The 24,157-nt window shown below is 46.4% G+C and overlaps 1 protein-coding gene across 1 annotated transcript in view; it reads right to left on the reverse strand.

The window, feature by feature from the left end:
- Positions 1-1,586: 1,586 nt before the first annotated feature.
- KAT2A (lysine acetyltransferase 2A) overlaps positions 1,587-24,157 on the reverse strand; it is a 30,116-nt gene continuing 7,545 nt past the window's right edge. The window contains exons 4-18 of the mRNA XM_080979314.1: positions 23,666-23,755; positions 23,176-23,357; positions 21,959-22,150; positions 20,631-20,737; positions 19,784-19,894; positions 18,370-18,506; positions 16,962-17,170; positions 14,391-14,517; positions 13,113-13,223; positions 11,109-11,252; positions 10,476-10,590; positions 8,705-8,741; positions 8,496-8,559; positions 7,198-7,282; positions 1,587-4,977 (exon numbers count right to left, since the gene is read on the reverse strand). Coding sequence (XP_080835440.1) covers positions 4,784-4,977; positions 7,198-7,282; positions 8,496-8,559; positions 8,705-8,741; positions 10,476-10,590; positions 11,109-11,252; positions 13,113-13,223; positions 14,391-14,517; positions 16,962-17,170; positions 18,370-18,506; positions 19,784-19,894; positions 20,631-20,737; positions 21,959-22,150; positions 23,176-23,357; positions 23,666-23,755 — 1,905 coding nt within the window. The 3' untranslated portion in view covers positions 1,587-4,783. The remainder of the gene's footprint in view (positions 4,978-7,197; positions 7,283-8,495; positions 8,560-8,704; positions 8,742-10,475; positions 10,591-11,108; positions 11,253-13,112; positions 13,224-14,390; positions 14,518-16,961; positions 17,171-18,369; positions 18,507-19,783; positions 19,895-20,630; positions 20,738-21,958; positions 22,151-23,175; positions 23,358-23,665; positions 23,756-24,157) is intronic.

Consider the following 24,157-nt stretch of genomic DNA (forward strand, 5'->3'; position numbering starts at 1 on the left):
TTTCAGGATGTTTAGGGGTAGGGACCTATCTTAGGAAGATGGGAAACTGCCCAATACTGAGTCAGACTATTGCTCTATCTAGCTCTTGGGTAGGCAAACTAAGGCCCAGGGCCGGATCCGGCCCAATCGCCTTCTAAATCCGGCCCGTGTACAGTGCGGGAATCAGCGTGTTTTTACATGAGTAGAATGTGCGCTTTTATTTAAAATGCATCTCTGGGTTATTTGTGGGGCATAGGAATTCATTCATTCCTCCCCCCAAATATAGTCAGGCCCCCCACAAGGTCTGAGGTACAGTGGACCAGCCCCCTGCTGGAAAAGTTTGCTGACCCCTGATCTAGCTCAATATTGCCTATGCCAGCTTTCACCAATTGGGTGCCCGACAGGTATTGTTGGAGCCGTAGTCTTAACATCTGCACAGCACCAGATTGGTGAAGTCTGGTTTACACTGACTAGCAGCAGCCTTCAAGGACTGCTGGCAGGAGTCTCACTCTGCTGGGGATTGAACCAGGGTCTGTCTGCATGCAAAGCATGACACTGAGGTACATACCTTCCCCATCTGTCTAATGATAGGGCTGGCTAAGATACCGGATTTGAAAAGGAATTTAGGCCAGGGAACTTGCTATCATCACTGTATGCAAAATGCTGTGATCACAAAGAGGAAACAGAAATCAGGGAGGCACCCCAAGAAGTGTTGTAGTAATAAGTGTTTTCAGTCACCATCATATATAGACTATGTAAATGCATGCTCAGGTCACAGCAAAGGTCAAATTTCTATATATTCTAAGTGACAGAACAATACAAAATAAGCAGGTGTCAGAATCAAGCTTTACTTTGCATATAATAAATACTTTCTGTGTTCATGTATGCAATGTATGTATGTATGTATGCATAGTTTTAAAGCTCCCCCCCCAGGTACTATATACTGCTAGACTTGGCTTTACTTGAAGTCTAGTACTGTCCTCTGCATGTTTACTGCCATTTAATCCAAGTTCTGTGACACTGGCTATTTCAGGATATGAACCAATCCCAAATGCATGGTGTGGAAGATGGATTTATTTGCCCTAAATGCTCACAAGCCATGTCCTCTGTAGGTTTCCTCATCTTGAGTAGCTGTGTGAAAACACTATCATTATTGTATTAGGTATAGAATAGAGAACGTGGGTCCCCCCCCCCCCAGCATTATGTTAATATGAAACATATCAGTGCCAGAATTGTTTGTTTCTTTAAGCAATATTTTAAAAAGCTATCTGTTCTCCTTTAGCAAACTACATGTGCAAATTGGCCCTAGCTATGACAGGCAAGTTTCCATAAGCTATTTTATAGGCAGCACCGGGAAAAGACCAGGCAGACTCTTTCTAGCACTATAATTTATGTTGTGAACCGCCCTGAGATCTAGGGATACAAATTATGAACAGATGACCTAGAAAAGAAAGAACAAACCCTGGCTTATTAAATAATGTGAGTATTTAACCAAGCCTGCTGTACAAAAAGCCAGAGCTACTGAAACATATGCAATCACTTCGCTATTAAGTGTAAAGTTCCCAACAAAACCTACAATAGTTGGTCAAAAAAGAAAGCAACACACCTTTTATATTTCAGACATATTATTATTATTTTTCCTTTTATGTATTTAAAAAATGGAATGGCAACATTATTGAAAGGCCCAGAGTGGTAGAGTCAGGCCCTGCAATTGTACAGGTTACGCACACAAATGTGGTGGACATAAGGCAACAGTCACTTAAGAGAAGGCAAGTGGATCGTCACTCAAATGCTTCCCCCCCTCCATGCCCCTTTTATAAGGTTCCTCAGAGGCTTAAAGGACCAACAACTCCTCTGTAATTGAGAGGAGGAAGGGTGATGAGCATGCACAAGGTTGGAGGAAAAGACTGGGATGAAGTGGAAGATCTTTGACTTACTTTACAAAGCAACCTTTTTTCTTATTCAAATTTGCAGCTGAGAGGGTTACGTTTTACATCAAATACCCCAGGCAAAGTGTTAACCAGACACACGCAGCCCCAACAAAATGATGACACTGACAGCAAGCACTTAAAACAGAGTATATTCCACCTGGGCAAATCACCATGAAGCAGGTTGGATAACTGAACACAATCTAGTTGTCCACCCACCCCAACTTTCCAACCCTCCTTTCCCATTACCCCATACCTACTGAAATGTGGGGAACCTTCAGATGTTGCTGAACTACAACTCCCATCAGCCCTAGCAAGTATAGTCAATGGAGGGGGGTGATGGGAGGGGGCTAAATGTTCCCCACACATGTGCTGGAAGGGAAAAAGTGAGTGTGGGTGGGCAGCTTACACTTCCTGTATTGAATATACAGGTCACCAATAAAATGCCACTATTATCTAGGGCAGCCTCTCTCAACTTTGGGTCCCCAGATGCTCTCATTATCCCTGACCACTGGTCATGCTGGCTAGGAATGATGGGAGTTGCAGTCCATCAATATCTAGGGACCCAAGGTTGAGAAAGGGTGTTACACATTTGTTTTTCTCACCACCAGACCCCAGAAATTACTTCAACAAAGGCCTGCAATTCTTCATATGGGGTGGGTGAGTGGGGTTTCCAGATGCTGTTTAACTACAACTCCCATCACCCCCTGACCTTTGCTGACTAGGGCTGATGGGAACTGGAGTCCAATAAAGTCTTGAGGGCCCTGGTTCCCCATGCCTGGCTTAGGGTGTTTGATGTCCTCACAATTGTACTCTCATGGCCAAGAGAAAAACAACTGGGCTATAATTTTGTTGCACCACATGTTGGCACAGATATTAAGCATCACAAAATTTATAGGGCGCCTGAGGAGAGCGGCTGTGCCAACTTGGCAACTTACCGCAAGTCATCAGAACACCATGATCATTTTAAAGTATCTGGTTAACAGCAAAACTGGCTGCCTCAATTTCAGAAGAAGAAGAAAACAAAGACCCTCTCTGTACCTCCTTTAAACCAAGGCATGAGAAACAGCAAATATGGCAGACACTCACAAATAAATGCATAGGAAAGTGTGTGTTGAAGACAGGCAGGCAGGTGGGTGGAGCTCCAATGAGAGGGACGGAATCATTGACACCACTGATACCGAGTCAGAGTTGTGTTCCTGATTATTTTGCCCCACCAAAGCTTGGCTACTCTTGACAGAGTGGGAGGGAGAGTGTCTGTGTGCAAAAGTTGTAAGTGCAGAGATGAAGACTAAACTCAGATGCAGCGGATCAAATAGGTGTGGGGATGTAAGTGCAGGACAGAAAATAATCAAGAATGGGTCACACGTTGTGGATAGAGTGATCAGACAGCCAAGCAGGGGTGTCCAGCAGTGGGGAGGGGTCACAGCTAATTCTGGTCTGGTATGTGGTATGTGGAGAATTTACTACTACTACCACCACCAAGCAGTGGGGTGTAAAGTTCCAATCCAGTATCAGGCTTTTGGTAAGCGTTGAGAGGGTAAAATCTGGCAACTGAGCATGGGGGTTATTCCCCCCCCCCCGGTACCCTTTACTTGTTTGCCCACCTCCTGCAGCTATATACTGGCTGCATTCACCTGGCAGGTCATTCAATTTTCACGACGTTTTCCTAAAAGTTTACTTTCCACATTGCATTTGCACTTTCACACAATGTAATATCGACTTCCGGAACCACAGCGGAAAGTATAGGGCAAGTTTAGCACTCATTTCCACATTATTTGCAAATAGACCCCCCCCCCCCCCGCAAAGCAAATTACACATAAATGAGCACTAAACTTGCACTAGAGTTCTGGAAGTGGCTTTTAAGTCAGGTGAAAATTCAGATATAAAGTGGAACTTAACTTTTAGGGGAAAGTCGTGAAAACGGAATGAGCTGCCTGGTGGAATGCAGTCACAATTTAGCCTAAGGTTCAAAAGGGGTCCTTTCCTCTACAGCAGGGCTTTTCCCAAATGTGGGTCTCCAGCTGTTTTTGGACCACAACTCCCATCATCCCTAGCTGGCAGGACCAGTGGTCAGGGATGATGGGAATTGTAGTTTCAAAACATCTGGAGACCCACGTTTGGGAAACACAGCTCTACAGGACAGGGCAACAGCATTCAAACAGGATAGTGGGAAGTTGTGAGTTAGCCAAAAACAAAAAGAAGGGCTTCTGTTTTTCATGGTCCCATCAACGGCTTTTTAAGAGAGGGGTGGGGAAAGAAACCTCTTTATTGCTGAAGTCTGTAATAAAGTCTCCCCAACTCTCCTGGTCCTCTTCTACCCCTAAGTGCTCCTTTTCTACATTCATATGTCAAGAAGAAATGGCTGAATCTTAAAGCAAGGATGAAGTGCAAGCAGGTGAAAAACTCTCCCAACACATGGAAGCACAAGAAAACCCACAGACATATACGGAAATATGGGGGCGGGGAAGAGGGCTTCTCACACCCCTCGTTACATGTTTCGGATGCATAATGCAAGGATTCAGAATCTTTTTCTGGGGTGATCTCCCAGACTACTCCCACACGGCTCTCTGCTAAGAAGGAAGACCCAACGGATGGAGTGATAAGGCTCGGAAATTCGAGAGGGCCGATGGCAAATCCCAGTCTGTTCAGGGGCAAGGAGAAGCATGCAACAGAGATGGCACCCGTGCGCATCCCACGCCCCCTCACATAAAAGGAAAAGCTCTTTTATCCAGCCAACCCCAGATGCGGTTTGTGCGTGAGACGCGGCAAAAGGCAGCAGAGAAGCGGCCAGCTGTTCGCCACAAGCCGGAAGAGAGTCCCCACAAGATGGAAGGACGGAGGTGTGTGGGGGGGGGGAATAAGCCCAGATGCTACTACTTGTCGATGAGGCCCCCTTCCTTGAGCTTGAAGTAGAAGAACTTCTCCAGGGTGTTGGCGCACTTGCAGTAATCGCTCTCGGGGGGGTTGTACTCGCGGCAGTTGGTGATTATGCGCTGCAAGTCGGCGATGAACAGCTTCCTGGTGACGTAGTAGCGGTTCTTGAGCCGCTCCGTCATCGTCTTGAGGTCTGATGAGGCAAGGGGGTTGGAGGGGAGAAGGTCACTTGTGCAGGAAGCATCACCAGTTCAAAGAAGAATTAATAATAATAATAATAATAATAATAATAATAATAATAATAAATCTTCTAGACGGAAACTGCTTATCACAATTCATCCATTCTGTTGCACGTGGCTAGATATCAAGATAGTGGGTTTTTATCGTAATTAGCTTACCAGTACACCAAGATGCTTGTGTTATCATCAACACTGCTTTGTAATTTATCACTGGAACCATTTTGCTTTTACATTGGTACCTCTGGTTCAGAACTTAATTCGTTCTGGAGGTCCATTCTTAACCTGAAACTGTTCTTAACCTGAGGCACCACTTTCGCTAATGGGGCCTCCCACTGCCGCCGCTGCGCGATTTCTGTTCTCATCCTGAAGCAAAGTTCTTAACCCAAGGTACTATTTCTGGGTTAGCGGAGTCTGTAACCTGAAGCGTCTATAACCCGAGGTACCACTGTATATATAATTGCCACTGAGGGGTGTGTCGTTTTTTTTGGTACAGTGGCACCTTGGTTCTCGAACTTAATCTAATGTCTTAATCCCAAAACCATTCAAAAACCAAGGTGCGGCTTCCGATTGGCTGCAGAAGCTACCTGAACTCAAGTGGAAGCTGCGTCTGATGTTCGGCTTCCGAAAAATGTCCGCAAACCGGAACATTTACTTCTGGGTTTGCGACATTCGGGAGCCAAGCCTTTCAAGTACCAAGGTACTACTGTACTTTGATCTCATTCCTCTCCAAACTCAGCAGCCACATGAATATATATATATATATGTCTACCAGTTTAGGACTACAGTTGAGATATCTGATTAAATGGTTCACAAAGCCTTTTCATTAATACATGTGATTCGAGCTTTATTCAACAGAGCAGTAATGAAATAGTTCTGTCAGCGCAAGGATTTCTGCTTGTGCAATGAAACTCTCCCCCCCCCCAGGAGCCCCCTAAATCTGTTCTAGGGTTTCTCCCAACCCCTGGAACAGATTTGGGGACAGTGAAGAGGGAGGAGAAAGTTCTGTATTGCCAGTTAAAATCCTTGCACGCTATTTCGCTGTACGCCACCATAAAGGTGCCACGAGACCCTCTGTTGGGTTTGTGGCAACAGATTAACAAAGCTAGCCTTCTGGAACTTCTGTAGGGTATAGTAAAAAAAATAAATGTGGATAATGCATGGCTTCATTGCTCATGAAACTCTGTTCATCATCAACAGAAATGGGCAATACCTTATGTGAGAAGTAGACCGGGTGGAGGAGGGGGCACAAGAGGAAAAAGACACAAAAGCAAATTATAGCAAGAACAGCAGGGCTGTTTAAGGGATGTCTGTGGCTGTTTGCTCTGAGTTCAGGTGCTAGTCAGATTTATTTGCTAAAACCACTAGAAATCACAAAAATACAGAAATACAAAGCAGTACACTTCAGCACAGGTGTCCCCAGCACAATGGACCCCATGCTGTATCATACAACTATAAACAGCTTCCCGCAAGGCATCCTGGGAACTGTAGTTAGTTAAGGGAGTTGCTATGAGACTCCATTCCCCTCAGAGAACTACAGTTCCCAGAGTTCCCTGGGAAGAGGGGTTGATTGTTAAACCACTCTGAGAGCAGCAAGCTCTATGAGGGGAATAGAGGTATCCTACTAACTCTTAAAGCCCTTACTAACTACAGTTCCCAGGATGCATTGGGGGTGAAGCCGTAACTGTTTCAAGTGGTATAATGCTTAAAATGTATAGTGCAAATATTTACAGCAATAAAAAAATGTTATGTAGTGTGTTTATCCCTTTCCATCAGCAAATGACAATTTGTATTCCTGTAAGAAGGAAACTCTCTGAAGATTTTTTTGTGGGGAGAAATCTATCTCTAGGAGGATTATACAGGGGGCAATGCATTATGTAATGAACAACAGTCTCCACCTCTTTCTAACTACAGATACACGAGCGAATGCAGCAAAAAAATGTCAAGATTATACTGAATTTATATTTTTAAGCTCATTTCTGCCCTTAGCAGAATTAGGAACTCTTTTAATGTACTGAACAGAAAAGCGCCAAGTCTCAGGAATTTGAAATCCACACCCCTCACCCCTGTGGCACGATTATGATCCAGGAACTAATCTCCATCAATTCTGCCATCTGAAATATTTTCACAACAGCCATACTGACTCCTCCAAGCAAGGGCCAAGTCAAACTACCTACCAATGGGGAAACGGATGATCTCATAGTAGTCAGGAGCCTCAGATTTCTTGACCGGTTCCATGAACGGCCAGGCGCTGGGATGGGTCTGGCCAGAAGGGAGAAAAAGAGCCAGTTAGCTAGAACAGTAATGCCACCTTTCCAAAACAGGGAGATTAAATACATTTATTAGAACTGAGATTCACAACATGGTGTGAAAGCTTTTCAAGTAACACAGTTCTTTAGCTAGAAGTTAAAAGAAAATTAAAAAGAGAAACCATGATGTTGGCAGAGGGCAGGCCTCAGTCAGAAACATTTAAAAAACCCTCTTATCCCTTTTTACCTTTTTTAAACATCCAGCCAGAGGAAGAGTTCTGTGTAACTCAAAAGCATGCACACATTATGAACCTCGGTTTTAATAAATGGAATAGCTTTATTCTCCCTGTTTAGATCTTTTTTTTTAAAACGGTCTTTAATCTATTTTGGAAACGGTCTCCAGTTCATAAAGTGTTGTTGTTGTTGTTGTGAAAATTTGTGTGTGAGCTAAACAAGAAGGTTGATCTTTTGAGGCCAGAGAAACAGCTAGGAAAAACAATAAGTGGGCTGGAGCTTGAAAAAAGTTTTCAGTTTGCATTTACAACGAAACAGCTTTAAAAAAAAAATTAGTGCATCTTGCATAACTTGTATGAGTGTAAAACAAAAGACCCTTACACCACCCACAATCTGCCTCCATTCACTCCATGAGTTGCAGAAAACCTCCAGCACAGGAGCCTAATTATCGAATCCAATTTGGTCCTGCCCCAGCCCACGGAGGAAGTGGTTTTGATCCAAACTGCTTCCTTTGAATGCAGGATTCTTTCCTCTGCAGGCTGCTGCAGTGAGCTCCTCTGAAGGTGTGCTCCAAGTGTATCTTCAAAGGCAGTTGCTGTAACTACCGACCAGCTGATGCACACTTACAGCGATGCTCTTTGAACTTTGGGGAGGTTTTTCAATCACCTGATGTCAGGAGATTGACAAGTGAGCACTCCACCCACCTCATCAAAGCTAGCCTGCTGGGGGGCAGGGGAATTAGGGATTCAGTTCTCTGAACCAGATTCAGTTTGTCACCCCTGTTACACACAAACCAAAAATGCCCCAAACATATTCTGAAGATGGGCTGGGTAAGGATATCTTTCCCCAGTTATGTGTGGGTTGGGCAATACCGAGAAACTAGGACTGTAACATGCAGCTATTTCTCCACTACATCAGCTGGAGAAATCTTGTTTGCACCACCAGCTCCCTGCACCGCCCCACCCCACCAAATTGTCATTCAGACAAGTCACCTTGATTTGCGCTAGGAGGTTTTTCAAGGTTGTATACAGCTGGTCAGGATCCCTGAGCTCCTTCCTGCAAGAGAAATTCACAGTCTACAACATCAGCTAATAAGAGAGATTTGAATGACTCTCTTAAGGTAGGACCAAGATCTTGTTGCTGCTGCAAGAGAGAGGAAGTATTGCAAGGAGGAGAACAAGAAAATTGCCACACTACTTACCCTTTCTCCTTCCCCAAGGGCTTCCATCCCGTCTCTCCTGGAAAAGAAGGAGAGTCCCCATATCACTGCAAAAGTAACAAATGACCCAGGACCAGCTCAGAAACAAGCAAGCAAGCAAGCAGCAGTCCCCACAGTGCTGGAGTCAATTTGTAAAAACACCACATTTGTACACGTAGAAGATAATGTATTTTGCTTTTTAAAAAAATTGGGCAAAAATTGGGGGCCCTCTTGTATATGGATAGTGAATGCAGAGAGGGGGTTGTGGGCATGCGGGCGATCAGCTGCAGCTGCAGAGAATGGGTGTGCGATCTGTGGCTGCAGGGGCTGTGGCATGCAATTGGCGGGTGCAGCAAGGTGTATGGGCGATTAGTCGCAGTGACCTCCCCAACAACAGAAGGGCGACCTCCCTCCAAAAACGACCTCCCTCCAAAAACCTCAACAACTCAGGGCGATCTCCCCCCCCCCCCCGCAACATTGATTTCTTAATCAATAGGGGTCCTCGAAAAATAGGGGTCCTCTTATACATGAGGGCATGTTATACACGGAAAAATATGTTAAGTGTAGGGCTTCATATTTCCCTGTGTCTTTTATCTTACAACACAGGCATTCCTCCCATCCCCCCAGATGAGTGAGTGCTGGCTGAGGTCACGTCCCCAATAGATGTCCTTTGCTGAAAATTCACCAGAGTCCGCAGTGTCACCTGGGGAGAACATTCTCTCCAGTTTCATACCTGGCTGTTGACCAGACTCTGAAGAGAACAAAACACAGCTAAAAAAAGCAAAACACGGCCAATGTGACCCCAAATTAGGGACCTGCTGGGGATCACAAAAGGCCCTCTACCCTGCCCCCATGACACATCACACACTCCTTGGTTGGTCTTCTCTGGAGGAGAGAGGCGAGGAAGCCGCTGAAATAGGGACCTCTTTAGAACAGAGGAGTATTGTACCATTATGGTGGTGGCAATGGGGAGGAGAATTATTGGCCTCTTCTGCTAGAGATCTGCCAGCATGCCTTCACAAGAATGTACAAAGGGCCCTGCTGGATGAGGCCAATGACCTATCTAGTCCAGCGTCCTGTTCTCACAGTGGCCAGCCAGATGTCTGTGGGAACCCCACAAGCAGGGCATGAGTGCAACAGCACCCTGCCCACCTGCAATTCCCAACATTCAGAGGAATGCTGCTTCAGACAGTGGCACAGAACATAGTCGTTGTGGCTACTAGCCATTGGCAGCCTTGTCCTCCATGGATTTGTCTAATCCATTGTGTTTCCCAAACTTGGGTCTCCAGCTGTTTTTGGACTACAGTTTCTATCATCCCTGACCACTGGTCCTGCTAGCTAGGGATGATGGGAGTTGTAGTCCAAAAACGGCTGGAGAGCCAAGTTCAGGAAACACTGATCTAATCCTCTTACAAAAACATAACAAGGGCATCTTGTTTGCCCCAAGTCCGAACCCTTTCAACAAGCTTGTCGTGGCGGCAATCCTTGATGCCTGAAAGCAGTGAAGGGGTGCAAGGTGAGAAAAAGGCACGCCCAGGTTCAACCTTCCCCAACCTGGTGGTTGTTGCTGGACTACAACTCCCATCATCCTTGACAACTGGAGACATTGGCTGGGCCTTGATGGGAGCTGGGGTCCAAAATACCTGGAAGGCCACAGGTTGGGGGGAAGCTGCCAGAGATCATGGAAGAAGTTGCTCCCATCACAGCACTATTCACGCCACAAGCCATGCTCACTATGCCAGAGATTACCCAGCTACCACCCAGCTGCACTCACGGATGCCTGGTATGCTTTCAATAGGGATATGCCGAACACCTTCCTTGAAGCAAGTGAGGCCAGGGTAGACTTTGCGGATCTGGGCCTGCTTCCTCTCTATCAACTTCTTGATGATCTGTAGGGAGAAGAGAGCAGGTGATGCACCTTGGATTGCCATCCCCACAGCACACCCCCTGCAGGACCAGCTCCAGGGGAAAGGCCATAATGGATCACCCAACGAAGGGCTGGTTAAACTTGTGTATTTGCAGAGCAGAGGGCGGGCGACAGGCCAGAATCAAAAAGGCATGTTTCTTTGGGTTGCCGACATTCCGAATTCAACACAAATACAGCATGTGATGTTTTTTGTTTCAGAATAATTTCTACTTCAGGATGGGGTACGCAGGAAACTGCCATCTACAGCGTGAGAGCATTGGGTCCATCTAGCTCAGAACTGTCTACACTGGCAGGTAGTGGCTCCAGAAGAGGTCCTTCCCAGTCCACACCTGGGGATGCTGGCGACTGAGCCCGAGATCATCGGCAGATGCTCTACCAGTGAGCTACAGCCCCTCCTCGAAGTGGCCACTGGTAACCTTCTGAATACTGAATTCTGGGCACGATTGCACATTTCACCTCCCTCCTTTTCTACCTCCTCACCTCCTTCTGCTTCTTGATGATATGAGAGAGCTCTGTGTAAGGGATCCGGGGATTCAGTTCACACTCCATCAAGGTGGCTCCCTCATAGTCCTTGATATAGCCAAGGTATCGGCTCTTGGGGACTTTGATGTCTTTGGAGAAGCCCTGGAGGCCAGACATGAAAGGTCCATTCATTTTTCAATAATAATAATAATAATAATACAGTCATATCTCATGTTACATTTGCTTCATGATACATTTTTTTCAGGTTGCGTCCTACGGCAACCCAGAAGTACCGGAAAGGGTTACTTCCGGGTTTCGCTGCTTGCGCATGCACAGAAGCGCTAAATCGCGCATGCACAGAAGCGCCAAATCGTGCCGCACACCTGCGCAGATACGGCACTTCAGGTTGCGGGCTTTTCATGTTGCGAATGGGCCTCCGGAACGGATTCCATTAACAACATGAGGTACCACTGTAATAATAATAATAACAACAACAATACCACCTTAGCAAAGAAAAGCACGTATCTATTCATGCACTGAGATGGTGACCTCTCGCCTGAAAGCTTTGACCCTAGCTCCCTCTTTCCCTCCCCGATACAATGGAAGTATGTAGTCCTTACGAGGATGGAAGAGGAGGGAATGCTGACTCAAAAGCCAAGGCTCCAGCATGCTCAATTAGCTCTGTGCAAAACAGCCACCTTCTGCATTGCGCCACTGAAAAAGTCTCTCACACATGCACTTTTTAAATGTACACTGTCTTTGGCACTGAGAACCGATAAGGCATACCTAGTCTGGTACATGTTGAGCACATCAAAGCTCAAATCTATATGTATGAGATTCGCAGACTCAGAGTCAAAGACTTGCTTTTGAAAGCTCTGTGGACTTCTCCTGCCCAAAAGCGAATGCGTCTCCCCACATACACGGGCTCTTTTATGTGGAAAAACTCACTGGTATGGAGTATCAGCATCTCTTTTTTTGTTGCCCTTGGCAGCCATTTTGTGTTGGTACCCACAGCACTTTAACACCACGAGTACTGGCACCTCATAAATATTTTTTTAAGCAAAAAAATAACTGGGTCTTCCCAATCGCCAGCCCTGACTTGCACCTTTCTGTTATAGGTTGAAAGTCCTCTGGGGAGCAGCTGTGATCCTTCTTTCTGCACAGAACTGTGAAGAGCTTCCCAATCCCACAGGCAAGCCATGAAAAGGTGCAGGTGGCAGTTTTCTCATTTCACTTAATATTAACCACCCACATCTCTCTCTCAAAAGGAAACCAAAAAGCAGCTAACAGAAACGACTGTCAATGCAGCCAACATAACAACAGCTTGGAACCAGGCTAAGGTCCCATCTGCACTATGCATTTAAAGCAGTATTACACCACTTTTAAACTGTCATGGCTGCCCCCTAAGAATCCTGGGAACTGTAGTTTGTTAAGGATGTTTAGATTTGTTAGGCTACCCCCTATTCCTCTCACAAAGCTACCATTCCCAGACTGTTGTAACGTTCAATCCCTCTTCTCAAGAAACTCCAGAAATTGTAGCTCTGTGAGGGGGAACAGGGGTCTTCTAACAACTCTCACCTTTTACAAACTACAGTTCCCAGGAAGTCGTGACTGCTCTAAATGTATAGTACAGATAGGGCCTGAGTTAGCTGCACAACGCTTTTGCCCTACCGAAACCAATGGGGCAAATTAGCCACTACTTAAGTCCCACTGATTTTAACATGAACCAAATACAACTGATTAAGTCTGGGTCCAATCTAATATATCAAACTACAGGCGGTAATAAATTCAATTGGCAAACAAAATTGAGTTTCAAAGCAGTACCATGTGACAATATACCTCATAGGAATTGCTTGACAGTGCCTCAGTTCAACAACAGAATGAACAAGATTTCAATAACCATTATAAATTCACTGCAAGTCCTGTCACAGAGACCACTGGAGAGGCACTTCTGAGTTCTTTATGGAACCATGAAGGCAAAAGCTGGCCCTAAATAAACCTTCATCAGCGATGCTGTAGTACCTGCTTCTTGAAATAGCCAATGGCATATTCATCAGCGTAGGTGAGGAAGTACAAGATGCTGTGCTTGATGTGGTATTCTTTCAGGTGATTCATCAGGTGGGTCCCATAACCCTACAAAGAGACATAAGAGGGAATGAGGAAATAATGAGAGTGGCAAACCGCTAGGGGGGGAAAGAATCTGATGACTTGAGGATTCATGCAGGAAGACCCAGAATATCATTAAGCATGGCAAAATTAAATGAGTTCCATTTAAAATTGATTCTGGGGTAAGTAATGGCCAATTGTGAGGTAATAAATATGGAACAGTGAATGCCATAAGCATGGGCACATTAAATTACCATTGATTTTTAATTAATTCTGAGGGGGAAATTTTAAAATTCTGAGGAAATTAAATTACCATTCTTCTGGCATTAAGAATCTAAAGTGAGGTATCAGTATAATAGGTAGACAGATACATACCTATCATACTTGAACGGGAGAGGAAACAGTTCAGTGTGGACTGAGCATGCTAAAAGCAATACTTTTGAGCAATAATCTGAGTAATGCTTTCTATTGGGGAAAGAAAACCAGGAAGGGATAAGGAGTGGAATCCTGAACAGCAGAATGCCACACAGTAAGTTGCAGGTCCCAGTTGTACGGGTATGTAGACGCAACATGACTATAAGTGCAGTGTGGTTTACTTGAGCGGGACATTTAAACACACACACCCCAACCGTTTTTTGGGATAATTCAGGAGTCCCCTGGAATGAAATCATCATCATAATAACTTCATTATTTGTACCCTGCCCATCTGACTAGGTTTGCCCCAGCCACTCTGAGTGGCTTCCAGCACATATAAAAACATAATAAAAGATTAAAAAGCTTCCCTAGACGGGGCCGCCTTCACATGTCTTCTAAAAGTTATATAGTTAAATAAATAATAATTAATTAATTAATTAATAATAATAATACTAATAATTTGAAGGAACCCATTTCTGGCCTATCCCTTTCCCCATATTCCTGCCCAATATGCCCTCCATTCACAGAGAAACTTCTTTATTAACGACAGCAATATAGTTAGAGGGCGGGAATGGTGAACGCTTTCTAAATTTGCTCTCACTTTTCTGGATGCTTTGCACTTGTTTACGATCGATTGCAGGATCTCGAATGTTACTGTAGAGCTCAAGTCCACCCCTTGCCTTGGGCTATTGCCCTTCCTGGCCAGGTAGACTCACACATACATATAACACAAACGCACCCACCCCACATCGTAACACAATCCACCTCTAGCAACCCTACCTTGACTTGCTCATTGGACGTCACAGCACAGAAGACAATCTCTGTGAACCCCTGGGTAGGGAACATTCGGAAGCAGATGCCGCCAATCACCCGGCCATCTTTGATCAGTGCCAGAGTCTTGTGTTTGCTGTGAAGAAAAGCAGAGCAACGAATGGAAGTGTCTGGACTGCAGAGGAGCCGTAAGCTCAGAAGCACGGCATCTGTTCTGTGTGCAGAAGGCCCCAGGCTCAAACCCAAGCATCACCAGCTAGGGCTAGGAAAGATTTCTTGTCTGAAATATTGGGAGAGCTGCTGCCAGCCAGCATAGCTAATTCTGGGCAAAATGGGCCTACAGACTGATTCAGTCCCGTATAAGGCAGCTTCCTATATTCCTATGAGGTGAATGCTGAGCATCATTATTCTCTCATCCCACTCTATAACTTTCCTGGACTGAATTGAATAAAGGGATATACAGCAGTGTTGCATAGTGGCCAGAGCGTTAGACTAGGACGTGGGAGACCAGGGTTCAAAACCCCCACTTGGCCATGAAGCTCACTGGGTGACCTTGGGCCAGCCACTGCCTCTCCGCCCAACCTACCTCACAAGGTTGTTGTGGGGACTAGATGAGGAGGGGGAGAAGAAGGGACAGCACCTTAAGCTCCTTGGAGGAAAAAGGTGGCATATAAATCAATCAATCAAACAAACAAACAAACAAACAAACAGTGACTGCCTGTAATCTGCAAACAATCCGCCCCCCCCCCACTTTTAACAGTCCGAGCTTCTCTTGTAGAATCCTAGAAATTTGAGGGATCTTATTTTGTTTTCCCTGTTTCACCTGAACAAACTGAAATTATCCAGGGAGGCAGGAATGATTGTTACACAAGGTTAAGCCTGAACGCGGATAAACCCTCTGTCCTTTTATCAGAATAGACAGGAGAGGCACCGCTGGCAGTATGGCACAACAAACCTGCAGGCCACCTCTGCCTACAACCCAGGAAAAGTGAGTTGCTGCAGAATGTTCGCAAGCATTCTAACATAGGGCCATCGAGATGCTTTTGGGGTACCACTCTCAGCAACTCCCTACTGCTCCTGACCACTTGGGGCCATGGTGAGTCCTCATCCCTGCTCTAACACCTAGAAATAGCCTTTTTGTCAAGATGGAAGCAGTGTTGGGCGTTGGGCTATATATTGCGCCGAACACTAAAAGAAAGGAATTGTGAATTATTTTTTCTGTTTAAGCATGGTTTTCTTCTGTCAATCAGGTGGCGTTTCAGCGGGAAGTGTCAACCACAGAATGCTGCGACGGAACTGTGTCCGGCCAACTTACAGTGGTACCTCTGGTTACATACTTAATTCGTTCTGGAGGTCCGTTCTTAACCTGAAACTGTTCTTAACCTGAAACACCACTTTAGCTAATGGGGCCTCCCACTGCTGCTGCGCCGCCACCGCACGATTTCTGTTCTCATCCTGAAGCAAAGTTCTTAACCCGAGATACTATTTCTGGGGTAGCGGAGTCTGTAACCTGAAGCGTATGTAACCTGAAGCGTATGTAACCCAAGGTACCACTGTACTTACAAACGATATTGCACAGTACAGCGAGGGGGAAAGAAGAGACTAAGCAAGAGGTTTTCAGCCTTTTTGAGTCCACGGCTCCCTTGACCAACTACAGTCATACCTCATGTTACGTTTGCTTCAGGTTGCGTCCTGCGGCGACCCGGAAGTAATGGAATGCGTTACTTCCGGGTTTCGCCGCTCGCGCATGAGCAGACACGCAAAATGACGTCACGCACATGCACAGAAGCGGCGAATCGTGACCCGCAGGTTGCGTTCTGTTCAGGTTGCGAACGGGCCTCCAGAACGGATCCCGTTTGCAACCAGAGGTACCACTGTACATTCTTTCTGCGGCACCGAACAGTGGGGCTCATCAGCCCTGTTCTGGCACCCCTTGCCTGCAGAGCTGGTGGTCCTTCACCCCTCCCTTGTGGAGGGTTCCCTCAGCATCCTTTCCCCTCCCTCCCGGGAGTCCTCTGGGTAGCCGCAGCTGCCGCCCCTGGTCTCTGAGCTGCCCACCCTGCCCCAAGGAGAGAGGCCTCCTCACACTGCCCCACAGGGGCCTGGGAAGCACCCCCTGGCCAGCCCCAGAGGCACTGTTCATCTGGGGAGCTTGTAGCCAGGGCTGCTGCAACGAACTGCAAGCCTTTGGGAGATGCAAGAGGGCATCAGAGGAGGGAGAGAAGGAAAGAGGCACAGAGGCCAGTGTTGCCCGCGGCACCCCTGACCATCATTCAAGGCACCTCAGGGGGCCATGGCACACTGGTTGAAAACCACTGGACTAAGCTGTTGAACAGAGGCTCAGCTCACATCCTAATTTGGCGGCAAACCTTTTGCTGAAAGTTCTGGAAACAAGTCCCTACGTTCATATTCTTTGAGTCTTTACTCGATAAATCTGCACTGGTTTTTAAGTTTTCCCAATTCTAAAGACTCAAGGTTGGGGGGGGGTGGTGGTGTTGTGGTGTTAATACAGCACCTGTCTTATGACACACCTGTTCCTACCCGCAACCATTGACGAACCAGGGCCATTGCTCAACTTACGGATCAAAAACCAGACGGGTAATGTACTCCTTGGGCATTCGAGGCAGCTGGTGAGAAAATACATTCTGCAGCCCAACCAGCCACATGAGAATCTTCTTGTTGGATTTCTGCGAGAGCGAGTTGCCGATGACATGGAATTCGATGATGCCGCGGCGCTCCTCTAGGCGGGCCGTCTCATCCCGGGCTGCATTGGCGGAGAGCAGGCTGGTCTGGGAGCGAAGGAAAAACAGAACACTGGTAGAACTTGTTAATGCTAACATGCAAGGTCTGAAGAAAATGGACCATTATATTAAAAAAAAAAATTAAAACCTTTATGTGGTCTGTGGATGAAGGGATTAACTTGTGACCTGACTCATGGCTTTGCCTACCTGGAAAAAAACAACAACTTGGAAGGCGTTAAAAACTAATTAAGGGAAGATAAGGTCAGAGAAAATTGTTTTCCTTGAATCTTTGGGAAGTGTATGGGGACTGGAATGCAAATCGAAGGGAAGACCAAGCTTTAATTAGCCAAGGAATGCTTGATATGCTTTTTCTATTTCATTATGCTACACTCTTTGCTTTGTGTGTGTATTATCATTCTTAGGTTTAGGTACTTTCCTCCACGTATGATGATGATGAAGAGGAGTTTGGACTTGATATTCTGCCTTTCTCTCCCCTTAAGGAGTCTCAAAGCGGCTAACAATCTCCTTTCCCTTCCTCCCCCACAACAAACACTCTGTGAGGTGAGTGAGGCTGAGAGACTTCAGTGAAGTGTGACTAGCCCAAGGTCACCCAGCAGCTGCATGTGGAGGAGCGGGGAATCGAACCCAGTTCACCAGATTACGAGTCCACCGCTCTTAACCACTACACCATGCTGGTGTACGAGGAGCAGAACCTCTTGTTGTTTTTAACCAAAAAAACCACTAGTTCAAGATAATGTTATTTCATGTGTCTCAACCTAGGAAGTCTCTCCCTAAAGTTCCATGAGTACTTGGGGCTGAAGATCTGCTTGGGTTCACGCAATGGGCCGGAACTGAACCATACAATTAGTGTGACAACTGCTGAGATTGGTTTGCTGTATTCTGTGCCAAATGTGCCTTACTAAGCCTTTCTATTTGCCACACAGACTCTCCCCAGGCCACACCCCTTGCTGAGGGGCCTGTAGCCTTCTCAGACGTCTTTTGTCTGGCTGGAATGTGTCATGGCATGGAGGAGAAAGAGGAGTTGAGTGCGGGCAAAAAACTAGCCTGCTGCACAAAGGTAAAATTTACGTTCACTGATCTGCTCACTTTTGCCTTTGGCCCTGGCCAGCAGCAGCCTATGAAACCTGAAATGTTGCCCCTAAAAAGAACATGTCCCTCAGGCTAAAAATTGATTCCCAAAAAGTTGGTGAATATCCACTCCTTTATGCCCCTCCTGCTTGCCATACCTCAGGTCCCAGCATGGCTGCTGGATCTGTGATAGTCAACATCACTTCGTTTACGAGCTCCATCGGGATGTCACCCAGCACGCGAATCCGCTTCGCATCCTCCAGGGTCAGGCTCTCTGGAAGCTTCCTCTTCTCACCTGTGCGACAGGGAAAAGGAATGAGGCCTCAGGCTCTATCTACGCCTATGCCAAAAAAATTATAGTAGGCTGAAGTGATTGATGTAACTCCCAGAAACGTTAACTTCTCACTCTTTTTTAGCAAACAGCATATGCATAAATCTGATTCTGGGTTTTACTCCTACATGACAGGTGGCTTTGAGCTGCAGTGTCAAATTTAAGACACGGTTAAATATAGCTTATGAATGGATTGCGAGTAAAACAATACTTGTGGAGCTGGGTTCCAAAACCTAGCCCTCATGGGCACCACAGCTCCCTTAGATGCTGCCTACCAGGGCCCCCTTCCCAACGTTTCTTTATCTATATTTATAAAAAGGAGGGTTTTTTGGTTGGGTGTCTTATCTGTTGCCTGTTTTCTTTTGTCTGTGTTTTATTTATTTGGAGCGTGTTGGTGGTTTGCCTCTCACTGAAGAGTGGGTAGGTGGCTTCTGAGGATCCCCAGTTTTTCTTCTGCAAAATGGGTATTTCACAACTAGCTGGAGGCAGTATGCTTCTGAATGCTGGTTACTGGGAATCTTCAAGTGTGGAGTGCTGTTGCACTCAATTTGTCCATGCAGGCTTCGCAAAGGCATCTTGGTCCTGTATACCTGAAGGAGTGTCTCCACCCCCATCGTTCAGCCCGGACACTGAGCTCCAGCGCCGAGGGCCTTCTGGCAGTTCCCTCATTGTGAGAAGTGAGGTTACAGGGAACCAGACAGAGGGCCTTCTCGGTAGTGGCGCCCACCCTGTGGAACACCCTCCCTTCAGATGTGAAGGAAATAAGCAGCTATCCTATCTTTAAAAGACATCTGAAGGCAGCCCTGTTCAGGGAAGTTTTTAATATTTAACGCTGTATTGTTTTTAACACTTGATTGGGAGCCGCCCAGAGTGGCTGGGGAAACTCAGCCAGATGGGCGGGGTATAAATAATAAATTATTATTATTATTATTATTATTGGTTGGCCACTGTGAGAACAGAATGCTGTACTAGTTGGGGCATTTTCCTGATCTAGCAGGATTTATTTTCATATTTCTTGAATTTCCAGCTGTGCCCCCAGGCTCAAGGAGGCTAGGGATGAACCAACGGCTTTTAATTCAGTACAAAACCTTCAGAGTTTGCAAAACTCTTGGCTGGTTGTTCAAGAAACACTTTTGCAAAGGGAAAAACAGATGTCTCCTAGCAAGGGCTTATTATTAAGCCCTTCGCTGAAGATGTTTGGCTTGGACATTCTCCAGATACGTCTACACTACAGGCTTTACCTGGCACAGAATCCAATGAGCTGCCATCCAGGTTAATGGAAGCCAAGGAGGAACTGCAGCTCAGAGATTTGCTGAAGAGAGGAGTGCTGGCTGCAGGAACGGTGCTGATTGCTGCATGGGGGAAAAACAAGAACACACAGCCCTATTAAGAGACGAAGCAGCTGCAACAGAAAATGAAGGAGGAATTGTCTGACCCACCCACACCTGCCTCAGGTACATAACATATAGCCACAACAAGCAGCAAACTTACACTGTAATACCTTTATTTTTATCCCATTTTAAGGGGCTCAGGGCGGCATGCATGGGTTACCCCTTTTTATTGAGGTTTAGATAGCACCCACCCACGAGTGCTGAATTGCAACCATCTCCAGTCATGCTACCTTTGGGTGTCTGTCTAAGGACCATCAGCTTTGAGTGCTTCAGGATCTCCTACAGTGCTAGAGGATATGACTGGATCTTTAAAAAAAGCTAAACCCACAATGGTCGTTTATAAATGCTTATTGGACTGCTGTAATGTGGATGTTCAGGATCTTGAGACAAAATGAATAGGGAACAGAGAGCACAATCCACACAGCCCAATCAGTAGAAAGTTGATTGGGAATTTATGGGTTGTAGCCAATGCCAGTCCTACTCAGAGCAGACCTACAGGTTTCTTTTTTCTTTTTGATTGCAGCAGGCCCCATGTACAAACCACCAGTTAAAACAACCTTGGGTAGCAAGACTGGGAAAGACCCCTGCCTGACACTTTGGAGAGCTCCTGCAAGTCAGAGATGACCAGCATAAGGCTGTGTCACAGATTTGCATGAGGACAGAAGGCTGCCAAAAAAGGATTCCAAGAGATACATACCTGGCCGGGGAACGAGTGGGGTTCCTTCTGACGCCGGCATAGTAAAGTCGGCCTCCCAGATTGGTGAGCTCTCCCCATAGATTTCTTCCTCGAGCATTGATAGAAACCTGGGCAGGGAGAAATGGAGGGGAATCAGCAGGGCAAAACATATACAGGAGTCTCGTGAACCCCAGTGTCAATGCAGTGGGGGCCGAGTCTTCAAGCTTTAGGTAAAGGTAAAGGGACCCCTGACCATTAGGTCCAGTTGTGACCGACTCTGGGGTTGCGGAGCTCATCTCGCTTTACTGGCTGAGGGAGCCAGCGTACAGCTTTCAGGTCATGTGGCCAGCATGACTAAGCCACTTCTGGCGAACCAAGGCCGTTTACCTTCCCGCTGGAGCAGTACCTATTTATCTACTTGCACTTTGACGTGCTTTCGAACTGCTAGGTTGGCAGGAGCAAGGACCGCGCAACGGGAGATCACCCCTTTGCGGGGATTCGAACCGCGACCTTCTGATCGGCAAGCCCTAGGCTCAGTGGTTTAACCCACAGCGCTACCCGCGTCCCACAAATCCCACCTGGGTTAAAACCCCCACCTTTTAAAAATGGAGACGATGCTCAACCTTATGTAGCTGTGAGTGAGTCTCCCTCAAGCCTCCATTCTCACATCTTTTGACTTGGTGTCAAAAGAGGACACCAAGTCACTAAAGAATAATCCCATGGATGAGTTGGAGCCAAAGTATCATGAAAGTGAGTGAGAAATTGGGACTGGCCAATCCTACACCAGATTTAGGCCTCATCTGTGGTGTACATTTATATTAGTGCCCAGGGGAGCTGACTTGGACCCCAGGTTATGGGTGCCCATGATGTCATGCTGCGACATGACATCATGTGCGCCCCCTGGCCTTGGAACCTGACTTCCGGTGGCACCAGAAGTCAGGTTCTGAGACCTTGGACATGACTTCCGGTGCTTTCCAAGGCACCAAACATTGTGTTGGGGGTCCTGCAGTGTGGGTGCTGAGCACTCACAACTATTTTCTGGGTGCTTGGGCACCCAGAGCCCCTTATAGTTGGCACCCTGTCAGTGTCACACCACTTTAAACAGAGCTACGATTCTCAGAGCAGTTTAACCATCAACCAGTCTTCCCAAGGAACTCTGGGAATTGTAACTCTGTGAGGGAAATATGCCTTCAGACTCCTCAGAGCTGCCATTTTGCACCCAAAGTGTTGTATCCAACTAAATCTATTGGTTTCAATGGGCCTATTTTAAATTGGGTACCAACAATGGTACCACAACCCGCTGCAGCTGCGTAGCCCCCTTTCCTGTAGCTTCATGGAACTGGCCTTACTTGGGGAAGTGGGTGAGGATGAGGGTCCGTTTCTCTGGTACCAGCTTGTCCTTCTCCACGCGGAACTTCTCCAGCAGCTGCCGGCGAGTCACCGTGAAAGTGGACTTGAGGAGGTTGCGCCCAAACACCTGGGTGGTTTCGTAGCGTGGGAGGCTGTCGCAGCTTTGGGGGACGTGGCAATAGCACAGCCACCTAGGGTGAGGGAAGGTCAGAGAGGTATCACAGGCAGCGAGGACATATTAGCGCAACAGGGGGAAATGGGATTATTAGGTCACAGCAGCGTTTCCCAACATTTTCTTTCCGAACTTGGGTTTCCTCAAAAACCTCCTCTACCTCCCCAAGCGCACATGCCTCCAGGTGAATGGGCAGAATCCTGACATACAATTGAATCAATGCAGTCCTCCATTCCTCTTTGGACTAGGGGACCAATCCAGCACCGTCTCGGGTGGAGAACGAGTACAGGCCATCTCAGACGCCCTCTTAAAAATCAGCCAATGGGGGTAGGCGGCCAGAGGGAGAAGAAAATTTGCTGAGGTCAGAACGTCCCATATACAGTCGTACCTCGGAAGTTGAACAGAATCCGTTCCAGAAGTCTGTTTGACTTCCAAAACGTTCGAAAACCAAAGCACGGCTTCTGATTGGCTGCCTTCGAAAACCGGAACACTCACTTCCAGGTTTCAATCGTTCAGGAGCTGAAATGTTTGACTCCAAAGGTGTTTGGGAGCCGAGGTACAACTGTACTCCCCTGCAGCGTTCATGATTAGGGCAGCAGAGTTTCGGCAGTCGCTATGACTTCTTCCACTGGTGAATGAATAGTGACTCTGCTTGCTGCAGGATCAGCTCCCTCCCTTCACCTCTGGCTCCCATCTGAGAAGCACTGAGGAGTTGTTGTTGTTTTGCTGTAGTTATTCAGGAAATATGGAAATGCAATTGCCCAGAGGTGTTCATCTTTATCAATAAGTCACCAAACCACACTTGACAATGCAAATGAGTCATTGGAGATTAGCCCTGCTGCTGCTAATAATAATAATAATAATATTAATAATAATAGTTGTTGTTCTTTTATTTTATTTATACCCCGTCCATCTAGCTGGGTTTCCCCAGCCATTCTGGGTGGCTTCCAGCACATATAAAAACATAATAAAACGTCAAACATTAAAAACTTCCCAACACAAGTTAAGACTTGGGCTCTGCTTTCTTCGCTTCCCCCAGCTCACCTGGTGTAGTTAACCTTGTACGTTGCGACATCATCATTTTGTGAGCGCTGGCGGAACTGAGACGGCGTTTCCAGCTTCCAGTAGTTTAGGCACAGAAGGAACATCTTCGACAACTCAAACATGGTCTGCCGCTCCTTAGGGGGCAGGTGGCTGAACTTGTACTGCACAAAGTTTAAGACGCCCTGAGGGGGAGAACAGAAGGCCAGGTGAGCTTTAGCAGCCTTACACTTCTGTGGGGTCTCCGGCATACTGGGTTGCCATCTGAGCCTTACCCCCCCCAAATTATTATGATTTATAAAGTTGTTAGGAGGTCCCCTAGTTCCCTCACAGAGCAACCATTCCCACAGTTCCCAGTGAAGAGGGATTACTTAAACTACTCTGAGAATTGTAGTCTGCGAGGGGAATACAGCCTTTTTTTCTAGGCACAGGGAGCCAAATATGTGTTTTAGATGCACCCGGGCATTTTACATCTCTGAAGGCATCTTTTTACCTGTTCAATGTTTGGTTTTTCAAAAGGGGGGCTTCCGAGTGAGCCCTCAACAACTGGGCGGCTCATCTGTAGGATGCATTTCCTTAGGAGCTGTGGAGAGGGGGGAAAGAAATTGTTTCAATCTCAAGGGAAAAAAAGGGGGGGAATCACCCATTATTTCCTTGTAGGTTTTTTTGTTAATAATTTTTTTTTGAATTTTCAAAAGTTTGACATATTTACTTCAATACCTAATAAATTTATATTTTTCTGACTTCCCACTCCATTTTCCGTGGTGTTTTAATTCCTCCCCCCTGCTGTACAATACCTTCTCCCTCTTATACCAACACGTTGATACTATATTCTTCTATTCCTTCTGTCACTCCTATTTCAAATCCTGCTCGTGAGCTCCTTGAGATGGTTTTACTAGTTCTGTCTAAGATGTTCCAAGGTATATGAGATGCCCACAATCTGTTCCGAATGGCTTCCATCTAAGGTGCACAACAAGTCCATACC

This window comes from Podarcis pityusensis (assembly GCF_964106645.2).
Source record: "Podarcis pityusensis genome assembly, chromosome: 13".
Classification (NCBI taxonomy): Eukaryota; Metazoa; Chordata; class Lepidosauria; order Squamata; family Lacertidae; genus Podarcis; species Podarcis pityusensis.